The sequence below is a fragment of the Pseudophryne corroboree genome, chromosome 4, assembly GCF_028390025.1.
Source record: "Pseudophryne corroboree isolate aPseCor3 chromosome 4, aPseCor3.hap2, whole genome shotgun sequence".
Lineage (NCBI taxonomy): Eukaryota > Metazoa > Chordata > Amphibia > Anura > Myobatrachidae > Pseudophryne > Pseudophryne corroboree.
Window position 1 is genome coordinate 714,819,925 of NC_086447.1, and position 23,834 is coordinate 714,843,758.

The 23,834-nt window shown below is 46.4% G+C and overlaps 1 protein-coding gene across 6 annotated transcripts in view; it reads right to left on the minus strand.

Moving 5' to 3' along the window:
• The window catches only part of LOC134910212 (interferon-induced, double-stranded RNA-activated protein kinase-like), a 354,989-nt gene that overhangs the window by 118,788 nt on the left and 212,367 nt on the right, over nt 1-23,834 (minus strand). For all 6 annotated transcript variants that reach the window (XM_063917987.1, XM_063917992.1, XM_063917986.1 and 3 more), the window contains exons 17-18: nt 10,958-11,150; nt 6,689-6,832 (exon numbers count right to left, since the gene is read on the minus strand). In XM_063917987.1, the coding sequence (XP_063774057.1) occupies nt 6,689-6,832; nt 10,958-11,150 (337 nt within the window). The remainder of the gene's footprint in view (nt 1-6,688; nt 6,833-10,957; nt 11,151-23,834) is intronic.

Consider the following 23,834-nt stretch of genomic DNA (forward strand, 5'->3'; position numbering starts at 1 on the left):
TGCACACCAGTGCCTGCAGGAAAGTACTGGTGTCAGGACTGTTATGCACTCCAGTGCCTGCAGGAATGTACTGGTGTTTGAACTGTTATGCAAAACAAATGGACTCACAGACAGACTAGGGAATATGACATAACGTACACAGAAGGTGGTAGGGTAACAAAATACACACAACGTGAACAGAGAAGCCCAGAGGCTAAGGAACTGGGTATCTCCCTTGTATTAGAACTGCTCAGATGTGAAAAGCAAGATGTTGTGTTTTAATACATAGAAAACCCGAAATGCTGTTGCTAAGGGCAACAGCAAAACCCTAAAGGGTTACCAACGGGTGTGGCAGTAAACTCCTTGGTCAGAGATGGAATGATAGACACAAGGAGATTCTCCACAATCCTAATTCTCACTTGCAGTGCACAGGTTCGGTTTACTGCCACTAAACTGACCCCTGACACCTAGCACAGCGAGACAGGATTAGACAGGCAAGTCTTAGAATACAGCCGCAAACTTGCTAAGTTCACAGAGTAGTAACAGAACCCCAGCAAGCTAAACGACTGACTCCAGTCTTACTGCTAGGTCTGGATTGGCAGAGTGTAATACCAAATCCCCAGGCCTATTTGCAGTAAGCAACAAACAAATACAAAGCTACACAGTACTGGCTAACTTTCAGAAACTGACTAACCAACAAAGATTCAGCAGCATCTGCTTACCCTGAAAAGAGGCCTTATAAAGCAGGTGCTGTCCACGCCCCACTCAGACCTCACAGACTGTGAGCACAAAAACCAGCACCGGATCCCCTGCCATGCACAGAGCCTATAACCACTGCACAACAAAAGACCCGAACCGGAGTATCAGCTGCGCTCAGGTTACTCCGCTAGCACTTGTCTCCCGGTTGCCATGACGACGTGGCAGCACAGGGCAGGAGACCCTAACAGTACCCCCCCTCTGACGAGGGGTCAAAGAACCCCTACCACCGGGTTTATCGGGGAACTGCGAGAAGAAAGAGCGTATCAGTCTGGGGGCATGAAGATCACAACTGCGCACCCACGACCGCTCCTCCGGGCCATACCCCTTCCAGTGCACCAAAAATGACAGCCGACCCCGAACCACCTTGGAGTCAAGAATCCTTTCAACAACAAACTCCCTCTGGCCACGTATCAGAAGAGGGGAAGGTCTTCCACTGGAAGAAGGATTACTAATCGCCCGTTTTAAAAGGGAACAATGAAATGTTTTATTGATACCCAAAGAACGGGGCAGATCTAACTGAAATGCCACCGGATTGATAACCCTGGTGATCTTATAAGGGCCGATGAACCGGGGGCCTAACTTATGAGATGGCTGTCTCAACTTCAAATTCTTGGTAGACAACCAGACGAAGTCTCCTAATTTGAAGCTGCAGGGTCTTTTCCGCTTATCAAAAACCCTTTTGGTCACTAATGACACAGACACAAGGGCTTTCTTCACTTTCCGCCAAATACCTCTAAGGACCGAAACCACAGAGGAACCACCAGGCGTGGAGTCCAGGTGGTCAAAAGAATTGGCCTTAGGATGATGCCCATACACACAAAGGAAGGGAGAGATCCCTGTAGCAGAGTGAGCCGCGTTGTTATAGGCAAACTCCGCCATGGACAGATGAGCAACCCAGTCAGTCTGACACTTGGAGACATAACACCTGAGGAACTGCTCCAAGGACTGGTTCACCCTTTCAGTCTGCCCATTAGACTGCGGATGGTAGCCCGATGACAAGCTGACAGAAATCTGGAGATCGGAACAAAATGCCCTCCAGAATTTGGCCACAAACTGGGATCCGCGGTCAGAGACCACATCAAGTGGCAACCCGTGGAGACGCACAACATGCAGCATAAATAATTCAGACAGGCGTCTGGCCGATGGCAGCCCAACCAGTGGAACGAAGTGCGCCATCTTCGAAAACCTGTCAACGACAACCCAGATGGCTGTCATCCCCGAGGATTTGGGCAAGTCCACCACAAAATCCATTGAAATGTGGGTCCATGGCTTAGATGGGATAGAGAGTGGATGTAGTGGGCCAACAGGAACCCCTCTAGGAGTCTTATTTCGGGCACAGATGTCACATGCCCGAACCCACTGATCCACATCCTTAGCCACCGAGGGCCACCACACCGCCCTAGATAGCAACTCCCGAGTTCTGGCAATACCCGGGTGACCTGCAGACTTCTTGGCATGGAATTCCAGGAACACTCGCTGTCTTAACCTAGGAGGCACAAACAAAAGACCTACCGGAAGGTCTGGAGGAGCCTGCTCCTGTGCTCTAAGGACTAATGATAAGAGGTCCTGGGTAATGCCCACTTTAATACATGATGGGGAAACAATGGGCAACGGCTCCTCGGTGGTCTCCTGGATTGGAGCAAAACTCCGCGAGAGCGCATCAGCCTTGATGTTTTTTGACCCAGGGCGATATGTTATCAAAAAATTAAAGCGAGCAAAAAACAAAGCCCATCGTGCCTGCCTGGCATTGAGACGCTTCGCTGACTCTAAATATGCCAGATTCTTATGGTCAGTGAGAATTGAGACCACAAACTTAGCCCCCTCAAGCCAGTGTCTCCACTCCTCGAGTGCATCCTTAATAGCCAACAATTCCCGGTTACCCATGTCATAATTCATCTCGGCAGGCGAAAATTTACGGGAAAAGTAAGCACAGGGATGAAGGCGATTATCTGACACTCCCATCTGAGAAAGCACTGCCCCAATACCCATCTCAGAGGCATCCACCTCCACCACAAAAGGACGCTCTGGATCTGGGTGTCGCAGCACCTTGGCCGAAACAAATGCCCTTTTGAGACGGGCAAAAGCCGCTTTAGCCTCACAAGACCAGTGAGCAACATCCGCCCCTTTCTTAGTGAGTGCCACCAAGGGCGCCACTATAGACGAAAATCCAGCGATAAATCGTCTATAAAAATTCGCAAAGCCCAGGAAACGCTGAAGCGCCTTCAAACTAGTGGGCTGCACCCAATCCAGGACTGCCTGTACCTTGGAACCCTCCATTTGGAAACCTTCTGGGGAGATAATATATCCTAGAAATGCGATTTGCTGAACTTCAAATTCGCACTTCTCCAGCTTCGCCCCAAGCCGGTGGTCTCTGAGTTTCTGGAGGACTAAGCGTACATGCTTCCGATGTTCCTCCAGGGAATGGGAGAAGATTAGGATGTCATCTAAGTATACAACTAAGAATCTATCCAAATATTCCCTGAGCACATCATTCATGAAATCCTGGAAGACTGCCGGGGCATTACAGAGCCCAAAAGGCATCACCAAATATTCATAATGCCCCGAGTGGGTATTAAAGGCAGTCTTCCATTCATCCCCCTCTCTTATTCGGATTAGATTGTACGCACCGCGTAGGTCAATCTTAGAAAAAATGGTGGCAGTACGAAGCTGGTCAAACAAGACCGAAATGAGAGGCAGTGGGTATGAGTTTTTAATCGTGATACGGTTCAATTCCCTGAAGTCGATGCAGGGTCGCAACGAACCGTCCTTTTTACCCACGAAGAAGAACCCCGACCCAACTGGAGACTGTGAAGGTCTGATAAATCCCTTAGCCAAGTTCTCCTGAATGTACTCTGCCATAGCCTGAGTCTCAGGACGTGACAGGGAGTACAACCTGCTCTTGGGAAGCTTAGCATTTGGCAACAAATCAATGGCACAGTCATAGGAGCGATGGGGAGGTAGTACCTCTGCAACTTTTTTGGAGAACACGTCCGCAAAATCTGCATAACACCCTGGCAATCCTGGCAAACTTAGCTGCGAGAACCTGACTGGAAGGCTCAAGCAACTCCTGAAACAATCAGTACTCCAACTAAGAATCTCCCCAGAGACCCAGTCAAATTGAGGATTGTGGGCCCTTAACCAGGGTAACCCCAACACCAATGGGGCAAAAGTACAGACAGTCACATAAAAGGACAATTTTTCAGAGTGTGTGGCTCCAATAAACAAAGAAATCTGGCTAGTGCAAGAGGTAATTTTACCTTGGGATAATGGTTCCCCGTTTAACCCACAAATCTCAATTTCCGATGCCAAGGGTACTAAGGGAACAGAGTGTTTCAGGGCGAATTGGCGGTCCATAAAAACCCCGTCGGCCCCACTGTCCACAAAGGCCTCAGTCTTGACAGTTTGACCGAGGATCTTCAAGGTCACCGGAATGATAAAAGTCTTCTTGGGAAATTCTGACTTCTGGCCTGACAGGATATTTCCCATCACCCTCAGGCCCTGAAGTTTTCCGGTTTTTCTGGGCATGATACTACCACATGACCTTTATTCCCACAGTACAAACACAACCCCTGCTGTCTCCTCCGCATCTTCTCACGCGAGGAGAGGCGGGTAGCCCCAATCTGCATAGGCTCCTCGGAAAATTCCTCAGAGTCTGAGGTTCCCTTGGGAAGGAAGGAAATCTCAGTCTCCCTTTCAAGCCTACGCTCTCTCAGCCGTCTATCCACCCGGATGGATAACTGCATGAGCTGATCCAAGCTATCAGGCAAGGGATGTTGTACCAGTTGGTCCTTTATCTGGTTAGAAAGACCTCTTCGGTACTGGTGTCTCAGGGCTGGGTCATTCCACTGGGTATCATGGGCCAACCTCCGAAACTCCGTACAGTAAACCTCAACTGGCCTTCGCCCTTGCTTAAGGATCGAAATCTGAGCCTCGGCTGAGGCCGTCTTGTCAGGGTCATCATACAACATGCCCAGTGCCGTAAAAAAAGCATCAACACTTTTAAGCGACGGACAGTCAGGCTGCAACCCATATGCCCAGACCTGTGGGTCTCCTTGTAGCAAGGAAATCACTATGCCCACCCGCTGAATCTCCGACCCAGAAGACTGAGGCCTAAGCCGGAAGTATAGCTTGCAGCTCTCCTTGAAACAAAAGAACTGCGAGCGATCTCCAGAAAAACGATCCGGGAGATTTACTTTCGGCTCCTTAACCCCTGCAGGTGCTGCTGCTGCGGGAGCTCCGCCAGCAGCCTGGGAGGTGTGCATTTTAATGGACAAATCATTAAATTTTTGAGTCAGGACCTGCACCTGATCAACCACCTGTTGCAACGTATTTTGAGGGGTATGCTCCATATTCCCACAAAATTTCAACAGGAGTATTGGGCTGCTGAATATGTTATGCACACCAGTGCCTGCAGGAAAGTACTGGTGTCAGGACTGTTATGCACTCCAGTGCCTGCAGGAATGTACTGGTGTTTGAACTGTTATGCAAAACAAATGGACTCACAGACAGACTAGGGAATATGACATAACGTACACAGAAGGTGGTAGGGTAACAAAATACACACAACGTGAACAGAGAAGCCCAGAGGCTAAGGAACTGGGTATCTCCCTTGTATTAGAACTGCTCAGATGTGAAAAGCAAGATGTTGTGTTTTAATACATAGAAAACCCGAAATGCTGTTGCTAAGGGCAACAGCAAAACCCTAAAGGGTTACCAACGGGTGTGGCAGTAAACTCCTTGGTCAGAGATGGAATGATAGACACAAGGAGATTCTCCACAATCCTAATTCTCACTTGCAGTGCACAGGTTCGGTTTACTGCCACTAAACTGACCCCTGACACCTAGCACAGTGAGACAGGATTAGACAGGCAAGTCTTAGAATACAGCCGCAAACTTGCTAAGTTCACAGAGTAGTAACAGAACCCCAGCAAGCTAAACGACTGACTCCAGTCTTACTGCTAGGTCTGGATTGGCAGAGTGTAATACCAAATCCCCAGGCCTATTTGCAGTAAGCAACAAACAAATACAAAGCTACACAGTACTGGCTAACTTTCAGAAACTGACTAACCAACAAAGATTCAGCAGCATCTGCTTACCCTGAAAAGAGGCCTTATAAAGCAGGTGCTGTCCACGCCCCACTCAGACCTCACAGACTGTGAGCACAAAAACCAGCACCGGATCCCCTGCCATGCACAGAGCCTATAACCACTGCACAACAAAAGACCCGAACCGGAGTATCAGCTGCGCTCAGGTTACTCCGCTAGCACTTGTCTCCCGGTTGCCATGACGACGTGGCAGCACAGGGCAGGAGACCCTAACAGTCTGTTAATGGATCTCTTATCCTGCTGACAAATGTGGTGTTTATATGTGTGTGGAACTCTAATCAGCTTCTGTATCTGGAGCCAGCAACCAAGATGCTAGTATTATTAATTTTATGCATGATATTTATAGTTTTAAAACGCTATACCAATTCTATAGTGATTGTTATATATTATTATGCCTATTTCCCTATAGATTGTAAGCTTGCGAGCAGGGCCTTCCTACCGCTATGACTGTTTGTTATTACCCAGTTTTGTTATATCATTGTTATTTCCAATTGTAAAGCGCAACAGAATTTGCTGCGCTATATAAGAAACTGTTAATAATAAATATTATTAGGTAAACTTGTGATTAGTAACTTTAACTCATTGGCAATTGATTGCATAACTGTTTTATAAATGTGTATTTAGAATAAATAAGTTAATTTCCTATCACAGTGATGTGTGTGTCCTGTATTTTTCTGCCATGTCAGACCTGTAATATTTTTATGGACCTTATTTTTATCTTTTCTGATAAATAGTAGTGAAACCAAGGTCACTAGAAACTATTTGAAATGATTACCAAATTAGAAGTAAAATTGACAATAAAGTTGGACTCGAGTGAACTTACATAACTGCAAAGAAATATTTACCTGTTCTGGAGCCATATAGCATGGTGTACCAGTTCCTTGGGTTCGTGTAAGTGCTTTTATCTCCTTTTCCCCAGTCATCTGAGTCACCAATCCAAAATCTCCAATCTTCACCGTCATTTCTTTAGTAAATAATATATTTGCAGGCTGTAACACAAGCATCAGTTTTGTCTATCAGTAAAAACTATCCTAACAACAAAAACAAGTTCTAACAGCATCCTGTTAAGGCAAGTAAAGAGACTGAGGGCCTGATTGGGAGATGGGCGCACTGCCAATATCAGACACTATTGAGCAATGTGTAGCTACTGCACAATCATCTAAGTCACGCCGCAAATGTGTCCTGCCTGTCTGTACAGAGTCGTAATTGTGATTTCAGATGCGCATACGGGGAAGTAAACTACAGATGTTGCAGGTGTTCCTGAAAGAAGACAGGGTGGTGGTAACAAGTGTTCCTGAGAGATGACAGAATGGAGGTAGCAAGTGTTCCTGAGAGATGACAGGGTGAAGGTAGCGGGTGTTCCTGAGAGATGACAGGGTGGTGGTAACGAGTGTTCCTGAGAGATGACAGGGTGGTGGTAACGAGTGTTCCTGAGAGATGACAGAATGGTGGTAGCAACCATTCCTGAGATGACAGGCTGGTGGTAGTAAGTGTTACTGAGATGACAGGGTGGTGGTAGCAGTTGTTCATGAGAGATGACAGGGAGGTGGTAGCAAGTGTTTCTGAGATGACAGGGTGGAGGAAGCTGGTGTTCTTGGGAGAAGACAAGGTGGTGGTAGCGAGTGTTCCTGAGAGATGACAGGGTTGATGTAGTGGGTGTTCCTGAGAGATGACAGGGAGGAGGTAGCGGGTATTCCTGGGAGATGACAGGGAGGAGGTAGCGGGTGTTCCTGGGAGATGACAGGGTGGAGGTAGCGGGTGTTCCTGGGAGATGACAGGGTGGTGGTAGCAAGTGTTTCTGAGAGATGACAGGATGGTGGTAGCAAGTGTTCCAGAGAGATGACAGGCTAGTGGTAGCAGGTGTTCTTGAGAGATGACAGGGTGGTGGTAGCGGTTGCTTCTGAGAGATGATGAGTGGAGGTAGTGGGTGTTCCTGAGAGATGACAGGGAGGTGGTAGCGGGTGTTCCTGAGAGATGACAGGGTGGAGGTAGCGGGTGTTCCTGAGAGATGACAGGGTGGAGGTAGTGGGTGTTCATGAGAGATGACATAGTGGTGGTAGTGGGTGTTCCTGGGAGATGGTAGTGGGTCTTCCTGAGAGATGACAGGGTGGAGGTAGTGGGTGTTCCTGAGAGATGACAGGGTGATGGTAGCAAGTGTTCCTGGGAGGTGGTAGCAAGTCTTCCAGAGAGATTACAGGGAGGTGGTAGGAAGTGTTCCAAAGAGATGACATGGTGGTGGTAGCGGGTGTTCCTGAGAGATGACAGGCTGGTGGTAGCGGATGTTCCTGAGAGATGACAGGGAGGTGGTTGCGAGTGTTCCTGAGAGATGACAGGGTGGGGGAAGCGAGTGTGCATGGGAGATGACAGGGTGGTGGTAGTGGGTGTTCCTGAGATGACAGGGTGGTGGTATTGAGTGTTCCTGAGAGATGACAGGGTGGAGGTAGCAAGTGTCCCTGAGAGATGACAGGGTGGTGGTAGTTAGTGTTCATGAGAGATGACAGGGTGGTGGTAGCGGTTGTTTCTGAGAGATGACAGGGTGGAGGTAACTGATGTTCCTGAGACATGACAGGGTGGAGGTAGCGGGTGTTCCTGAGAGATGACAGGGTGGTGGTAGCGGGTGTTCCTGAGAGATGATAAGGCGGTGGCTTAGCACATGCACACATCTTATGGGCATGTTATGGGACTGCTGTGGGTGTGTCTTTGAATGTGGCTGCATACACAGATGCTCAACCACTCACATAGGAGGCCACACTTAGACCGAGTAGCTGCACATGCCATAATGCTGGTGCAAGTTTTGATGGAGCAACTGATAGTGGCGTCTAAAGCTGCACTAATCCGAACTGCAGCCTTACGAATGCTGAAAGTGGGTGTCTCAATCTTTACACATCTGAACACACAGGGGGGGAATACTATTGTTTTATGGGCACTCATCAGTGCAATTTCATTGTCGTCATCCTCCGCCCTTCGCCCCGTCGGGGGCATGAATGCTGTGTGCCGACCATCAGTACTGGGTTTAGCCGCGTAAAGTGGCTAAACCCATCTGAAGTACTGCTCTGGGCAGCCAAACTTCAAAGTGCTGATTTATCGCACATTTCAGCTTGCCACCTCAGGAGGTTGTGAGCTGAAATGTGTCCCCCCGTGGCTATTCGTGCCCTAAATGAGCAACAATTGAATTGCTCCATACAGCGCCATATAGTGGCAGCTGCAATCGCCCCCACAGATGTCTACCAGGTAAAGGCTTTGTAGTGGCATTTCTTTGTACCCAGAAAAGCAAAATGAAAAAAACATAGACATTTAGAATCAGTCCCTAAGGCCTAATTTACACTTGGCTCAAATTATTTTGAGCATTGTTATTATACATTGCACACAGAATTTGTTGCACTGTGCAGGAGCACAACTTGCGGCAGTATTTTCAGCTATGTATATCTAAATACTTGCAGAGCTTGGATTTAATAGTGACAGATCAGAGGTGTTCACATGAAACTGGAGAATAGTGAGGGCCTGGATCACCCACAGAAGTTACGTCCTTGGTCACCATGGTATACGCTTAGGTCAGTAGAGAAGAGACTGAGGGCCTAATTCAGCGTACGCAGGCTGAAGCCCTGTGCTGTGTGCGCACGCACAGAAGCCACACGGTGTGTGCGTACACAGTCAGTTGCGATGGCATCTCACTTGTGCGATCGCCCAACTGACAGGCAGAGGCAGTGGCAAGGTGGTCGGGGGCGTGTCAGAGGCGTTGGTCGGGTGTGGTCTAAACAACAGAGGCGTGTCCGGACCATTACTGGGGCGGGTCGCTGCATCCAAAAACATGATGGGTAGCCGTCTTCCTTCGCAGCTAGGCTGCGTAGGCAGAGAGCAACTCGGTAGATGTGAAAGCATCGCCGCCGTGCAATGCTTTTGCATGTCCGCGGGGGAAAGGCATAGGGCAAGACCCGCATATCAGAGATTTTGATTGTAGATGTGCGTTTTTTTGCACATCTATGACTAGCACAGGGGTAAGCATATGTTAGACCACAGATTCTCAAACTCGGTCTTCAGGACCCCACATGGTTCATGTTTTGCAGGTCACCTGTAGATTTTTAAAATGTGGTAGTTGATGATACACAGTGCACCTGCTGGGTTACATGGAAAATGTGAACCGTGTGGGGTCCTGAGGGCCGAGTTTGAAAACCACTGTGTTAGACATAGGTTTAGCTTGTACCTCAAACAATGAGCAAGTTTAGGGAGTTGCATTGGATATATTGCGACATCCCAGTGGTGTCACACTAATCCACTGACAAAAAGATACACACGGGAAGATGAACTAAGCCTTGGAGAGCAATAAAATGGAGAGGTAAAGTATCAGCCAATCAGCTCCTAACTGCCATGTGACAGCCTGCGTTTCAAAAATAACAGGAGCTGATTGGTTGGTACTTTATCTCTCTGCACTTTATCACTCTCCAAGGCTTAGTTCATCCCCCACACTGAAGGAGGGTTACATACCTGCAAACATTTTGGTGAACATGCATTTCCCTTCTATAATAACATACCTGTATATGGAATAATTCACTCACTACTGTAATTGAATGGATTTTAGAAGTCACTGAGCAGTTTGGTATCCGGTCTATAGATCTACACTAAAATGGTCTACAGTCAATAGGTCTACCACTAATGGTAGACATGCATTAGGTTGACAGGGTCAAAAGGTCAACATGACAATGGTCGACACATATATGGTAGACAAGTTTTTTTTTTTTAAACTCTATTTTAAACGGTTTCATACTTTACCATCCAAGTGGACTACGATTAGAAATAGTAACCTGCCTGAAGCATGGCGAGCGAAGCATTAATGGAGCTTGTTTGTGGCAGAAAGTGACAAAACACCCAAAAACACCCCAAAAATTGTGTCTACCTTTTTTTTTTGTGTCGACCATATTCATGTCAACATTTTGACCCTGTTGACCTTTTCTACTGTCTACCTATTATATGTCTACCTTTTGACCCTTTCAACCTAATGCATTTCTACCATTAGTGGTAGACCTATTGATTTTAGACCTTTTTAGTGTAAATCTAATACTAATCCACACATTTTTTTTTACTGTATTTATATTACATTTTCATTCATACATACTCACTTTAAGGTCCCTGTGTATAAGTTTGTTGTCATGAATGTATTTTACGCCTTCAATTATCTGTTGAAAAATATCAAGACTTTTGGTCTTGTCAACATGCCTGGACAAGTTCCTCTTCCTGATCCACTTTTTGAGGGAGCCATTCTCACACAGTTCCATTTGTATGAAAAGACAAGTCTCTTTACCGCTGAAGTCACTGCAAGATGCAAAGGCACATACAGTACATTTTATGCATAATGAAATGCAATTAATTACAATGTAAAGCATGTAGGCAGCAGTAATAATAAGATTTATGTTCTTACCTGGGTAAATCTTTTTCTTCAAGTCCATAGGGGCAACAAGGAGAGACGCTGGGTATAGGCTGGATAAGGACTGAGTCCGGGCACCAAAGAGTTACAGAACTATTCCCAGCAGCACTCAGTCCTCCTTTCTCCTATACCCCGCCCCCTGACCGAGGCCCGTCAGTTTGTAGTTAGCAAGAGCAAGGTAAAGAGGAGGAAAGACCATCACACAGACAGAGCCACACACTGTAGTCAACTGAACAAACAGACCACGTGGCCGCCTTGCACAGCTGTTCAGCTACTCGGCGAGCAGCCCAAGGGGGACCAACAGAACGAGTGGAATGGGCAGTAACCCCCACAGGGATCGGAAGATTGGCAGCTGTATAGGCATGCTGGATAGTCAAACGGAGCCATCGAGCAATAGACTGTTTCGTAGCAGGCCATCCCAGTCTGTGAGAGTCATATAAAATGAACCAAACTGTCTGACCTGCGGAGGTCCTTATTCCGGTCCACATAAACCCGAAGAGCCTGCACTACATCCAGGGTAGCCTCCGAAGCAGAGGAGGCAGAAAAAGCCGGGACCACAATTTCCTGATTGATGTGGAAACGCGAAACCACCTTAGGTAAGTGACCTAAACGAGTCCGCAGGACAGTAGGATCCGAATGGAACACCAAAAATGGAGAGCGCCATGATAAGGCGTTGATAACAGAAACTCATTGGGCAGGCGAAATGGGCAGAAGAAAAACTGTTTTCCACGTGAGCCATCTGAGTTCGACCTTGTCCAGCGGTTCAAACGGTGTTGACTGAAGAGCCCGAAGGACCAAAAATAAGTCCCATGGAGAAATCGGAGGCACAAACGGAGGGTGCAGATGTAGCACACTCTGCAAAAAGGTTCAAACATCCGGCAAGTGAGCCAGCCGACGTTGGAAGAGGACAGAAATGGCAGAAACCTGAACCTTAAGAGTGGAAAGGCTAAGGCCTAGATCAAGCCCCGACTGGAGAAATGCCAAAAGCTGTGAAACACGGAAAGACCGCGGATTAAACTGCTGTGTTGAACACCAAGCGAAGAAAGCCTTACAGACTCTGATAAACTCGGGCTGAAGATGGTTTCCTAGCCCGAAGCATGGTAGAGATAACCCTCTGAGAAAAGCCTTTTTCTCTCAGGACGGGTGTCTAAGGAGCCACGCCATCAAAGACAATCTGTCGAGATCTGGATGCAGACACGGGCCCTGGAACAGAAGATCCGGTAGCTGCGGGAGACTGAGAGGAGAATCGATGGAAAGACTCTGTAGATCCGCATACCAACCTCGACGCGGCCAGTCTGGGGCAATGAGAATCGGAGGAAAGACATAGACCAGTGGAAACTCCCATGGAACTATTAAGGCGTCCACCAGGAAGGCTGCCGGATCTCTTGTGCGAGCGCAGTACCTTGGTACCTGGTAATTGTGCTGAGAAGCCATCATGTCGATGTCTGGAAGCCCCCAACGACTGAACCAGCAACCGAAAGACCTCCGGATGAAGGGCCCATTCTCCGGAATGCCCTTCCTGGCAACTTAGGAAGTCTGCCTCCCAGTTGATGACTCCTGGTATGAATATAGCCGTCAGCGCGGGCAGATGCTGCTCAGCCCAATGGAAGATGTGTGTCGCTTCTCGCATGGCCCCACGACTGCAGATGCCACCTTTTCAATTTATGTAATCAACTGCGGTCACGTTGTCTGATTGTATTTTGACTGGTTGACCCTGAAGGAGAGACCACTCCGCTCTAAGGGCTCTGTATTGACAATGCTAAATTCCTTTGTCGTATAAACAACCCTTTATGAAGCTAAGAACACTGTACGCTGTTTACTGAAGAAGTACCGTAATGGTACGCTAGTTGCGTAACGATCGCTCAGCCGTAGGCGAGACGCTCAAGCGTCACGTTCGCTCACGGCCCAGGGATCACAGGACACGTTATTGGTTATGTCTAGGGTAATGATTCGCTATGGCGTAGCTTACGCTCGAGACCACGAGGAGGTCACCAGCGATGCAGACGCTCACAACACTATACCTTTATGATAAAACCTTATACCAATGAAATACACTGAATACCTTAATGTGAGTACAGGGTGTAAGTGCAACCTTGTGTAACCTGACTAACTACAAAGCTGCTTGAGCGTCACCGACGCTCAAGTGAACACTTAACACTATAGAAAATACACAGATACTGGTTTAGGTTCCAAGGCCTATTAACTGTATTATATCTAATATACTTGTAAAAGGGGATAACAGTACAAATGATACACTACAATATAACAGAGACTTCCTAACCACAGAACTAAACAATAAATACAAAAAGACAATACTACACTGACCTAAATGCAATACAATACAATACTATCTAATACAATACAATACTAGCCTAGTCTAGGGGAGATATGAGAGAACAGACCAGAGAGAGAGAGAGAGAGAGAGAGAGAGAGAGAGAGAGAGAGAGAGAGAGAGAGATGAGATGAGAGAAATTGGCTCACAGAAAGACAATGATAACGGAGAGAAACTTACGCACAAAGGGTATGATCGCCTGCGCCTCGATATCCAGCTCCCGGCTATCAGCAGATAACCGTTGATGAGAGAGTGAGAGCTGGATGTGGTCGGCCTGCCTATTTATGCCCCACACACAATGCAATCTCCTGGTCCTACAATCCCATTGTCCATTGGCCGAAGGAATTCGGCCCTGTATCATAACAAAAGGTCATAGGGTGATTCATACAGGTGGGCTGTGACGATTTCCAACAGCTCAGGTGGGTGGGAAACTGGGTTTCCCGCCGCATACCTGAGTATGTGTAAATAATAGAAATGGACATAAACTTCTTATGTCCATAACTATTCGCACGAGCGATTAATACGCTCCAAACCAACACCGGAATATTGCTAATTAAATACTCTTCCGATGGGTACCAAACACTGCTGTATGATTCCTGTTAGACCCTTCGTACGATATAAAGAGGGATTCCTCAGCTCTGGGACATTGTATTTTAACCAAACTTTCAGAATCTATCAAAGGGACCATGATCTATAAACTACATTAATTGTGAACATTTGTAACGAATGAGTCGCACGCTACGACTACATAAACTCTACCGTAAATACGCATACCGCGCCTGCGAGTGCACGTTATTGCGGGTATGCGCATCCACGGGAGAGCGCACGCACGCGCAGCGCGGACCAGTGTGCGGTGCAAATATGGCAACGTGCATTGAGACATTTTTCTGACTTTGACAGTCCACCCTTTGGCAGTCAATAATAACTGCCACAAAACATTTAAGGAGAAAAATGTAAGTCAGGGGTTAATTGATTTCCATGGTTGGGTAGGGGAGGAGAGAGGAGAAGGTGTGAAGAGGGTATGACCTAGTGAGATAGCAGAAGCATGTGTGTATGAATCCATGTTTGGGGGGTCATGTATCATCGTGCCGTACGTGTTGTAAATCAAGCTTCGAGGTATTGCGAAGTATACATTTGAATTCCTTCTTATCCTGTGGTACAGGTCTGTGGATGGGCTGTCAAACTCTACCGAGCTCATTTCGGCTGTGGTTGTAACAAAATGGGGATGCACATTTTAGTTGATGATACATGAATGGGGGAGGTATGTGGTTGCTGATATCTGTGCCTGTATTCCCTATCGTCTATGTGTGTCGTTACCTGAGGGTTGTAGAGATGAAGATAAAGAACACTTACGAAAAATGCAATGATATTCTATGTCAGGGAAATGTACATCTGTCGTCGAAGTTGTGTTCGGTATCTGTTGAGAGTCGTCTTCTTTGCGCTGTTTTGCTCCTTAGGCATGAGCAACAAGCTTTGTCAGTGCCATCAGATTTACAAAAATGTTGGGCTAGCGTGAGTTTAAAAATACTAGGGAAACTGGGGATCCATGGCAAAGTTCATCAAGTGTCCATATTTAAAGTTGTCAAATCTTCTTCTTCGGTCAATCCGTTGTCCGTATACATCTCGTCTCGTCAGCTTCCTCGTCCAAGGGGGTCTTTGTATCTTGGAGAAAAGCAGAAAAACAGGTGAAAGAAACGGACCGTATAATCGCATTTTCATCACATCCTGGTTTCTATCATTGGGTCATAAATCAAATCCAAGTTAATTACGGTTTCCTCATTCCTCAAGCTCATCACTTTTGTACTTTGTTTGCACCTCATTAAAGCCTGCCCGCATCTAAATATCAATCCAATCGATATAACGACACCCAAGATACATAGTAGAAACTTTCCAACATCCATTATGACTCCTTGAGCCCAGTCTCCTAAACCGGAGAACCAATTTCGCGGGTTCAACCATGACACCCAACCAGTCAGCTCATTACCTACAGCAGCAAGGGTGAGATTGTGTTTTCGACGAAATTCCCACTTCAATTGGAGAATATCGTCCATCTTTTGGTCTATGACCTCTACCGGATCCTCGGTGCTATTTGTGATATACGTGCAACACTTTATGCCGTACTGTGTTGCCAATGTAACACAATATCCGCCTGTTACTGCTGTAAGATAATTAAGAACCATCCTATGCTGAACTAGTTCTGTTTTGTAAGCTTGAAGTTCTCTTCCAGTGTATCTAAACGTGTCATCATACATTTCAGTGATATTATCTAACAAATTGGCGAGTGCGGAAATGTATCTATAATTCATCACACCTCGAGCGGTACGAGTGAAATCTAACGCTACCAGAACCTGAATCCCGGTGGATTCATGGATAAGATCAGAGGCCGGATGCTCTAACCTTTCTGACAGTTGTCTTTTAACTCGGTGCTCGTAATGAGTGTGAGTATAAGGAGCTTGGGCACCACGGTGTATGTCCTTCATTTTGTCATGTGTAACAGTCATCACTTCAGGCAATACTTTTCCAATGTAACACAATCCTTCAGAGTTTGGGGCAAGCCACTTGTACGCCTTTCTCCCGCATATGAAATATGCATCATCGGGGAGAACATAAGGGACGGAGAAGGACATGACCATGTTACAAACCTTCCAGGTGAAATCTCCTGACCCTAATTCTTCCATCTGCTTAATGCACGTATCGGTTTGTACGATATGTGCACAGTATCCTGGTGATACCTCTCCAACTCTAGTAATCCTATTTCCTAAGGTATATCGATACCGGAAAGATTTTCCTCTACTGGCTATGTGGCGTACGAGCTCTGTATCTGTAGGCATTCTATCTGCTCTGTGTGAAAAGGTCATGGTGTGGTTACTCCATGACACTTCCCAATTTCCCGGTTTTCTGGGATTGGAGATGTTAAAACATATGAGGGACCTATCCACATGGTATTGGTGGAGCTTCAAACTAGGAGGGCTGGAGATGTTAAACCTCCGGTCCACCGGTCTCCCACCACTTAGCTCAAGTACCTCCCCTAACGTTAAAGGAAATGGTACTAGCCCTGATTTGCTGTGACCCTGAGGTACTTGAGAGCATACCCAACAATCTGTTTGGTTTAACACGTTACCCACTAAGGAGTGATAGTCACTCAATGGATGCCGGTCTATATGGATATTAAAACTAGATTGGCATTTCTTTATGCATCCATCTTCAACCAGATTATCACAGAGCCTACAGATACAATTTTCTTCAGCTAACAATCCATCACAATTTCTTCTATCGGATCGTTTTCTGATACTCGCCTTTGCTTGTTGGTTTGGTTGATCTTGGAAAACTACGCCTCCATCATCATAATCGGAACCCATTCCAGAACCTCTTTCGACCTCTATGGTACTCTCGCCGGAACAGACTGCTCTGGTCAACATCATGGTTAACATCAAAATCCGGATCACAGTCTCTTGGGGCAAGTCCATCTTTGAGGAGGAAATAGAGAAGAATGAGGAGGGGGAAAAAGAAATTTTAAGGGAGAGGGGCTGGGAAGTGGAGAAAAACAATAAAAGGGAGAAGGGAGTCGACAACTGCTTTCGGTCTTCAAGGCTCAGGTGCCGCCTCAATCCTCCTGGAACAGACACTCCAGTGATACAACCTCTACCGTCTGTTCCTTATCGCGGGACTTCTCTGGATCAGCAACCTTTTTGCAGTGGGATGAATGGACCCAAGTCTCTCTCTCAGCAACCTTCAATGCTGTGGTGCTAGTCAATAAGACCTGGTATGGTCCTTCCCATCTATCAATAAGACAACCTGAGCGTAGAAAATTTCGTATCATTACATAATCCCCAGGTTCAATGTCATGACAATTACTATCTGGTAAATCAGGAATCATCAACTTCAGATTATCATTTTGATTCCTCAACTGCTTACTCATGTTAATCAAGTACTTTACAGTTACTTCATTGTTACATTTCAAATCATCCTGAGGGTTAATCATGACATGCGGTTGTCGACCAAACAAGATTTCAAAAGGAGACAGATTAAGAGGGGACCTGGGAGTGGTTCTGATGCTATACAAAACAATGGGTAAAGCTTCTGGCCACGTCAATCCTGTCTCTGCCATTACTTTACTCAATTTATTTTTAATAGTGCTGTTCACTCTTTCGACCTTCGCACTCGCCTGTGGACGGTACGGAGTGTGCAGCTTGCTATCAATACCCATCAATTTACACATTCCTTGAAAGACATCACCTGTAAAATGGGTACCCCTATCACTTTCAATGATTCTAGGGATACCATATCTACATACAAATTCCTGCACAATTTTCTTAGCTGTAAACATAGCGGTATTTGTAGCTGCTGGAAAAGCTTCGACCCAATTCGAGAAAACATCTATACAGACAAGTACATATTTCAAATTTCGACATGGGGGTAATTGAATGAAGTCAATTTGTATTACCTGGAAAGGGCCGCCGGCAGGTGGGATATGGGATGGTTCTGTAGGTATTGCTTTTCCAATATTCTTTCTCAGACAGGTAAGGCATGACATTGCTCTTTTACCCGCATGAGAGGAGAATCCTGGGGCGCACCAGTATGCTCTTACCAATTTGCACATCCCCTCCCTGCCTAGATGAGTCAGCCCGTGAGCTGCTTCAGCCAGACATGGAAGGTATGCCCTGGGGGCCACTGGTTTACCATGTCCATCCGTCCAGAGCCCTGAGGACTCCTGGCCATATCCCTTTGCCTTCCAGACTGCTCTTTCCTGTGTGGAACACAGATTCTGCATCTCACACAACTTCTGTGTGTTGATGGTATTAAATACCATCAACTGTGTGGTGTCTGTCCGTGTGGGGGTAGCAGCTGCAAGCTTTGCGGCTTCGTCTGCTCGGCTGTTACCAAGGGATACTGGGTCTTGGCTATATGTATGTGCTTTACATTTGATAACAGCCACTCTGTCGGGTTCCTGTATCGCTGTTAGAAGCCTTTTTATGTGAGCTGCATGCGCTATCGGTGTACCAGCTGCCGTCATGAAATTTCTGAGACGCCATAGCGCTCCGAAATCATGGACTACCCCGAACGCGTATCTGGAATCGGTGTAGATATTGGCTGACTTACCCTTAGCCAATTCACATGCTCTGGTTAGGGCGACCAGTTCAGCAACCTGGGCTGAGTGAGGTGGGCCTAGCGGTTCCGCTTCTATGGTGTCTTGGTCATCTACGACAGCGTATCCAGTACACAAGTCTCCCGAGTCTGACTGTCTGTGACAACTACCGTCCGTGTAGAACGTGAGTTCTGCATCTTTCAGTGGATTGTCACTGATGTCAGGCCTTGCGGTAAAATTTTGGGTCAAATATTCCATACAATCATGTGTATCTTCCTTTGCATTAAATCCTCCTTCCCCATCACTCTCACCTTCCACCCTTTGTGTCTGACCAGGCACACCTGGGAGAAATGTTGCAGGGTTTAATGCACTGCATCTCCTTATGGTGATGTTTACTGGGGCCATTAATGCCAATTCCCATCTTGTAAACCTTGCTGATGAGACGTGTCTGGTTTGGGCAGAATTCAATAAGGCAGATACCGCATGCGGTGTATGGATTGTGAGGTTGTGGCCTAGCACGACATCTTCGCTTTTTGTCACTAGCAATGCTATCGCCGCAACGCTACGCAAGCATGTGGGGAGGGATCGCGCTACCGTATCTAGCTGGGCGCTGTAGTATGCAATTGGCCTGCTGGCATCACCGTGTTTTTGTGTTAGTACACCTGCTGCGCACCCAGCACTTTCTGTTCCGTATAGTTCAAAGGGTTTCCCATAGTCTGGCATACCTAGTGCTGGTGCCTGCGTTAGGCACTGTTTGAGTCTCTCAAATGCTGTTTCAGATTCGTCTGTATGCGAAATCCGATCAGGTTTGTTTGAAGAGACCATTTCCTGCAAAGGTAGCGCCAATATGGAAAACCCTGGGATCCAATTACGGCAATACCCACACATTCCTAAAAACGTCCTGATCTGTTGCTGGGTTTGTGGCAGTGTCATGTCTCTAATGGCTTGGATTCTATCAGCGGTCAGGTGTCTCAGTCCTTGTGTTAGACAGTGTCCCAAATATTTTACCTTAGCTTGGCATAATTGCAACTTGTCTTTGGAAACCTTGTGACCTGTGTCTGAAAGATGAAACAGGAGCTGTTTCGTATCCTTCAGAGATGCTTCCAGTGAATCTGAACACAGTAATAAATCGTCCACATACTGTATCAATACTGATCCACTGTCTGGTTGGAAAGACTGTAAACAATCATGCAAAGCCTGAGAAAATATACTTGGACTATCTATGAAACCTTGGGGTAACCGAGTCCACGTGTATTGGACTCCTCTGTATGTGAATGCAAACAAATATTGGCTGTCAGGGTGCAGAGGTACCGAAAAGAAAGCGGAGCAGAGGTCAATAACAGTGAAAAATTTGGCAGTGGGAGGAATTTGCATTAGGATGACAGCTGGATTAGGCACTACGGGGAACTGACTCTCAACTATTTTGTTAATCCCCCTTAGATCCTGCACTAGCCTGTAACCCCTCCCCCCACTCTTTTTAACAGGGAAGATGGGACTATTTGCGGTGCTGGACGTTCTTACTAGAATGCCCTGTTGTAGCAAGCGCTCTATTACGGGAAAAACTCCTAACTCCACCTCTGGCTTCAGAGGATACTGTGGGATTTTTGGAGCTATCCTACCATCTTTTACTTGCACAACTACTGGAGCTACGTTTGCCATTAATCCAGTGTCCTGTCCATCTTTTGTCCAAAGTGACTCTGGTATCTGAGATATCATCTCTTCTACTTGGGATGGATTCCTATTTGTCATAATGGAATGTGACATTAATTTTGATGGGGAGTCTAGCATGTCTCGTACTTCCTGAGCGTGATTCTCAGGAATGTCCAAGAATACACCTTCAGGAGTACAATAAATGACGCAACCCATTTTACATAGTAAGTCTCTTCCCAGGAGATTAGTTGGTGCAGATGCAGCCAGCAAAAAGGAATGCTTGGTATGCAAAGGCCCTATTGTAATCTCGGCTGGTTTGCTAACAGGGTAGTGCTGGACTACTCCTGTTACTCCCATGGCTGGAATTGTCCTACCAGTGGTTCTCATGCCCACTGTCGAATTTATCACTGACTTGGCCGCCCCTGTGTCTACAAGAAAGTTTAAAGTTTTACCAGCTACATTGATTGCAATCTCTGGTTCGCTTCCAAGACTGGCAATCAACTTAACTGGCTGCAGATTACAGGTATGGCCACACCCCTATTGGGTATGCTGACCTCCCTGAATCCCGCTGGCAGCAACTACTTGTGAGGGAGTTAGCTGGGAACTACCAGAGGCATGCCAGTCTCTGTTTGGGGGATATCTTTTTGTTTCCCCTGTATGTGGCTCAAAACTCCGCCTCTGTGGACCCTGCTCCCAATGTCGTGTGTTGTGTTGTTGTCTAGGGGGTTGAAAAGACCTTTGTACATTCTTTGTTCTACATTCTCGTGCAAAGTGTCCCGGTCTGTTACAAGAAAAACATGTTATTACACTTGCCTTACCCACAGGATTCGGTGGTACATACGCAGGCTGCCTTGTGGTCAGCGCCTGTATACTTACGGACATCAACTTATCACTTTGCGACTCCCTGTGCCTAGTGATGTTTCTGTCATGATCAATAGCAGCCTCTCTCAAGCCGGACACTGACAGACCTCGCCAGCACGGTTGCGTGGTCTGAACCCTAGTCTTTAATGTTTCCTTTAAACCATCCATCAGTACGGATACTGCTACTTCCCGATGGTTTGGGTTGGTCTTAATGTCTTCTATACCAGTGTACTTTGCCATTTCTAATAGTGCCCGGTGAAAATATTCTGTTGCCGTTTCGGACTCCTTTTGCTTAATGGAAAATATTTTATTCCATTTAACAACGGCTGGGAAATACTCCTTTAGCTGTAAATTTATCCTTTTTACATTATCCTTGTTGTACACGTCTGTAAGCGGTACATCTTTATCCAATGCACAATCAGCTAAAAATTGAGTTGCGTCAACATTGGAAGGTAAACAAGCTCTTAGTAGTATCTGCCAATCCTTGTTGTTGGGTTCTACAGTGTTACCTAGATCCCTGATGTATTTTTGGCTAGCAACTAAATCCTTCCTGGGGTCAGGAAATTCGGACACTATTGTTCTTAATTCCATTCTGGAAAATGGAGTGTACATGGCAATGTTCCTTATGGGAGTGGCTCCAGACACATCTGTTTTTCCATTGGGAACTGCTATTACCCTTACAGGAGCAATTCTAACAGCCTCTTCCTGTGTAGATTCTACAGCTTGTTGTGGTACAATTGTTTCAGTGTAGTGCATGGTGCCGTACTTACCCGTTGACACGACCTCACCTATCCCTCCGCTAGGGGCTTTCACTAATCTCGTGGGTGTCGCTGTGCCTACTGTGGTCTCTGCTATGGTGGCTGCAAGAGAGAGAGCTGAAATTGTTGCTGAATCGTCTTCTTGATCACACTCCTGAGGAAGGTTCAAAACAGGGTACATCTTGCACGGGTTAATACTTGCATGAGTTATTTGGTTAACATCATTAACATTTACAGGGTTACTAAGAGTTTGTGTTTTACAACCCAGTGCGTTTCTCTCCGCAATCAACTTCTCTCCTGCAATGTATGGTGGAGGAGGAGCTGTGGCAATCAACTTCCTGACTGCCCCAGATCCTGCCGCCAGAGCCAAACCTCTCTGTATCTCACCTTCCTGGTGCCATAACTGTAAATAATCATGATGCTGAATTCGTCTCTTTGTTGATTTTACGAGACATATCCTCCTCCTTAAATTTTGTAACACTTCTGGACTAAAGCTACCTATTCTTGGGAATTTGTCCCTGTCTTGTACAGTCATTCTCTCCCATTCATCACATAAAGATTCGGTGTGAATTCCATATTTTTCACACATTACATATCGTGCCGACCCAACTGGTCGGTTCACAGAATCAACCTGAACCAGGGTTGATCGCCCCCTACCTGAACAAATGGCCCCCATAATCTGCAGGCGTTGCTTATTCCTCCTTGAATATCAAGGCTTTCAGCGAACCCTTACAAACAAACCAAGATGTCCTTGGGCAGGCCGGCGGTGGTGGTTTATCAAGTACCCCACTTACTTCTCGCCCACGTTGGCCTGTGCTGCAATCACTGTAGCCAGAGCTGCTGTACCCAACCTAGGGCCCCTGTGAACCTTTATTTACTGGAACATATGAGGGTTACCCGCAGGACACTTACTCTTTCCAGTAAAGTTGGGGTTGTTAGATAGTTCCTGAGTGACCAGCGAACTTCCCTTCCAAAAATAAAAAATTACACAAATCACGTCAGAATGTACAGATAGCGTTTGTGACCACTTTACTCTAATGGTATTAGGTCAGATTACTAACTACTGCACACAATAACGTGCGGTCCAATCGTTCAGTATACGAGCACTACTTGTCATGTACTGAAAGATCAATGGAATCTATGTTTCCGGCTGCGATTCCTTCAGCCAGAGCTTGTATGGCCTATATGGGTTCTGCACCAACACCCCAGGCGTTGTGCCACTGGACTTTTATAGCGGACCTTTTACCTTACGACCTCCTGGTCTTGTTACCTTATGACCTCCTGGTCTTGTTACCTTATGACCTCCTGGTCTTGTTACCTTATGACCTCCTGGTCTTGTTACCTTATGGTCCGCTATACTCTAATGCTCAAATATTATTTAACCAGGGATGCCTCCCTGGCCACCGTATATGTCACTTACACGTATGTCCCTTGACGAGTACCCGGCTTTCCTTTTGGTTCCACCTTAAAGTTATATAAACTTTTGTATACAAAACACACTCACTCAACACATGTACACTTTTGTTTCTATATCTATTTCTGCGCAGAAATTGTCTTTAGGCCAAAAGTGTTACCAATTAGGAGCAGGATCTGTTAAACTAAATTTCAGATTTTCCAAAAATAGATTTGCGTTATTTACCGCTTCGCGTTATCTACCGCTGTGCGTTAATTATCGCCTTTGCGTTACTTCACTTTATCACAACTTGAGCTACGTGGGCGTAACCGGACGCTACGTTGCGTAATGAACGCTGCGTGCGTCTGCCTTTTGGATTGCGTACGCTAGTCTTTGTTAGCGACACGTGTACGCAATGCAAAGGATCCACCGTAACACAATATATACTTTTATCAATGTAAATGATCCCTGATCATCTACCGCAATCCACAC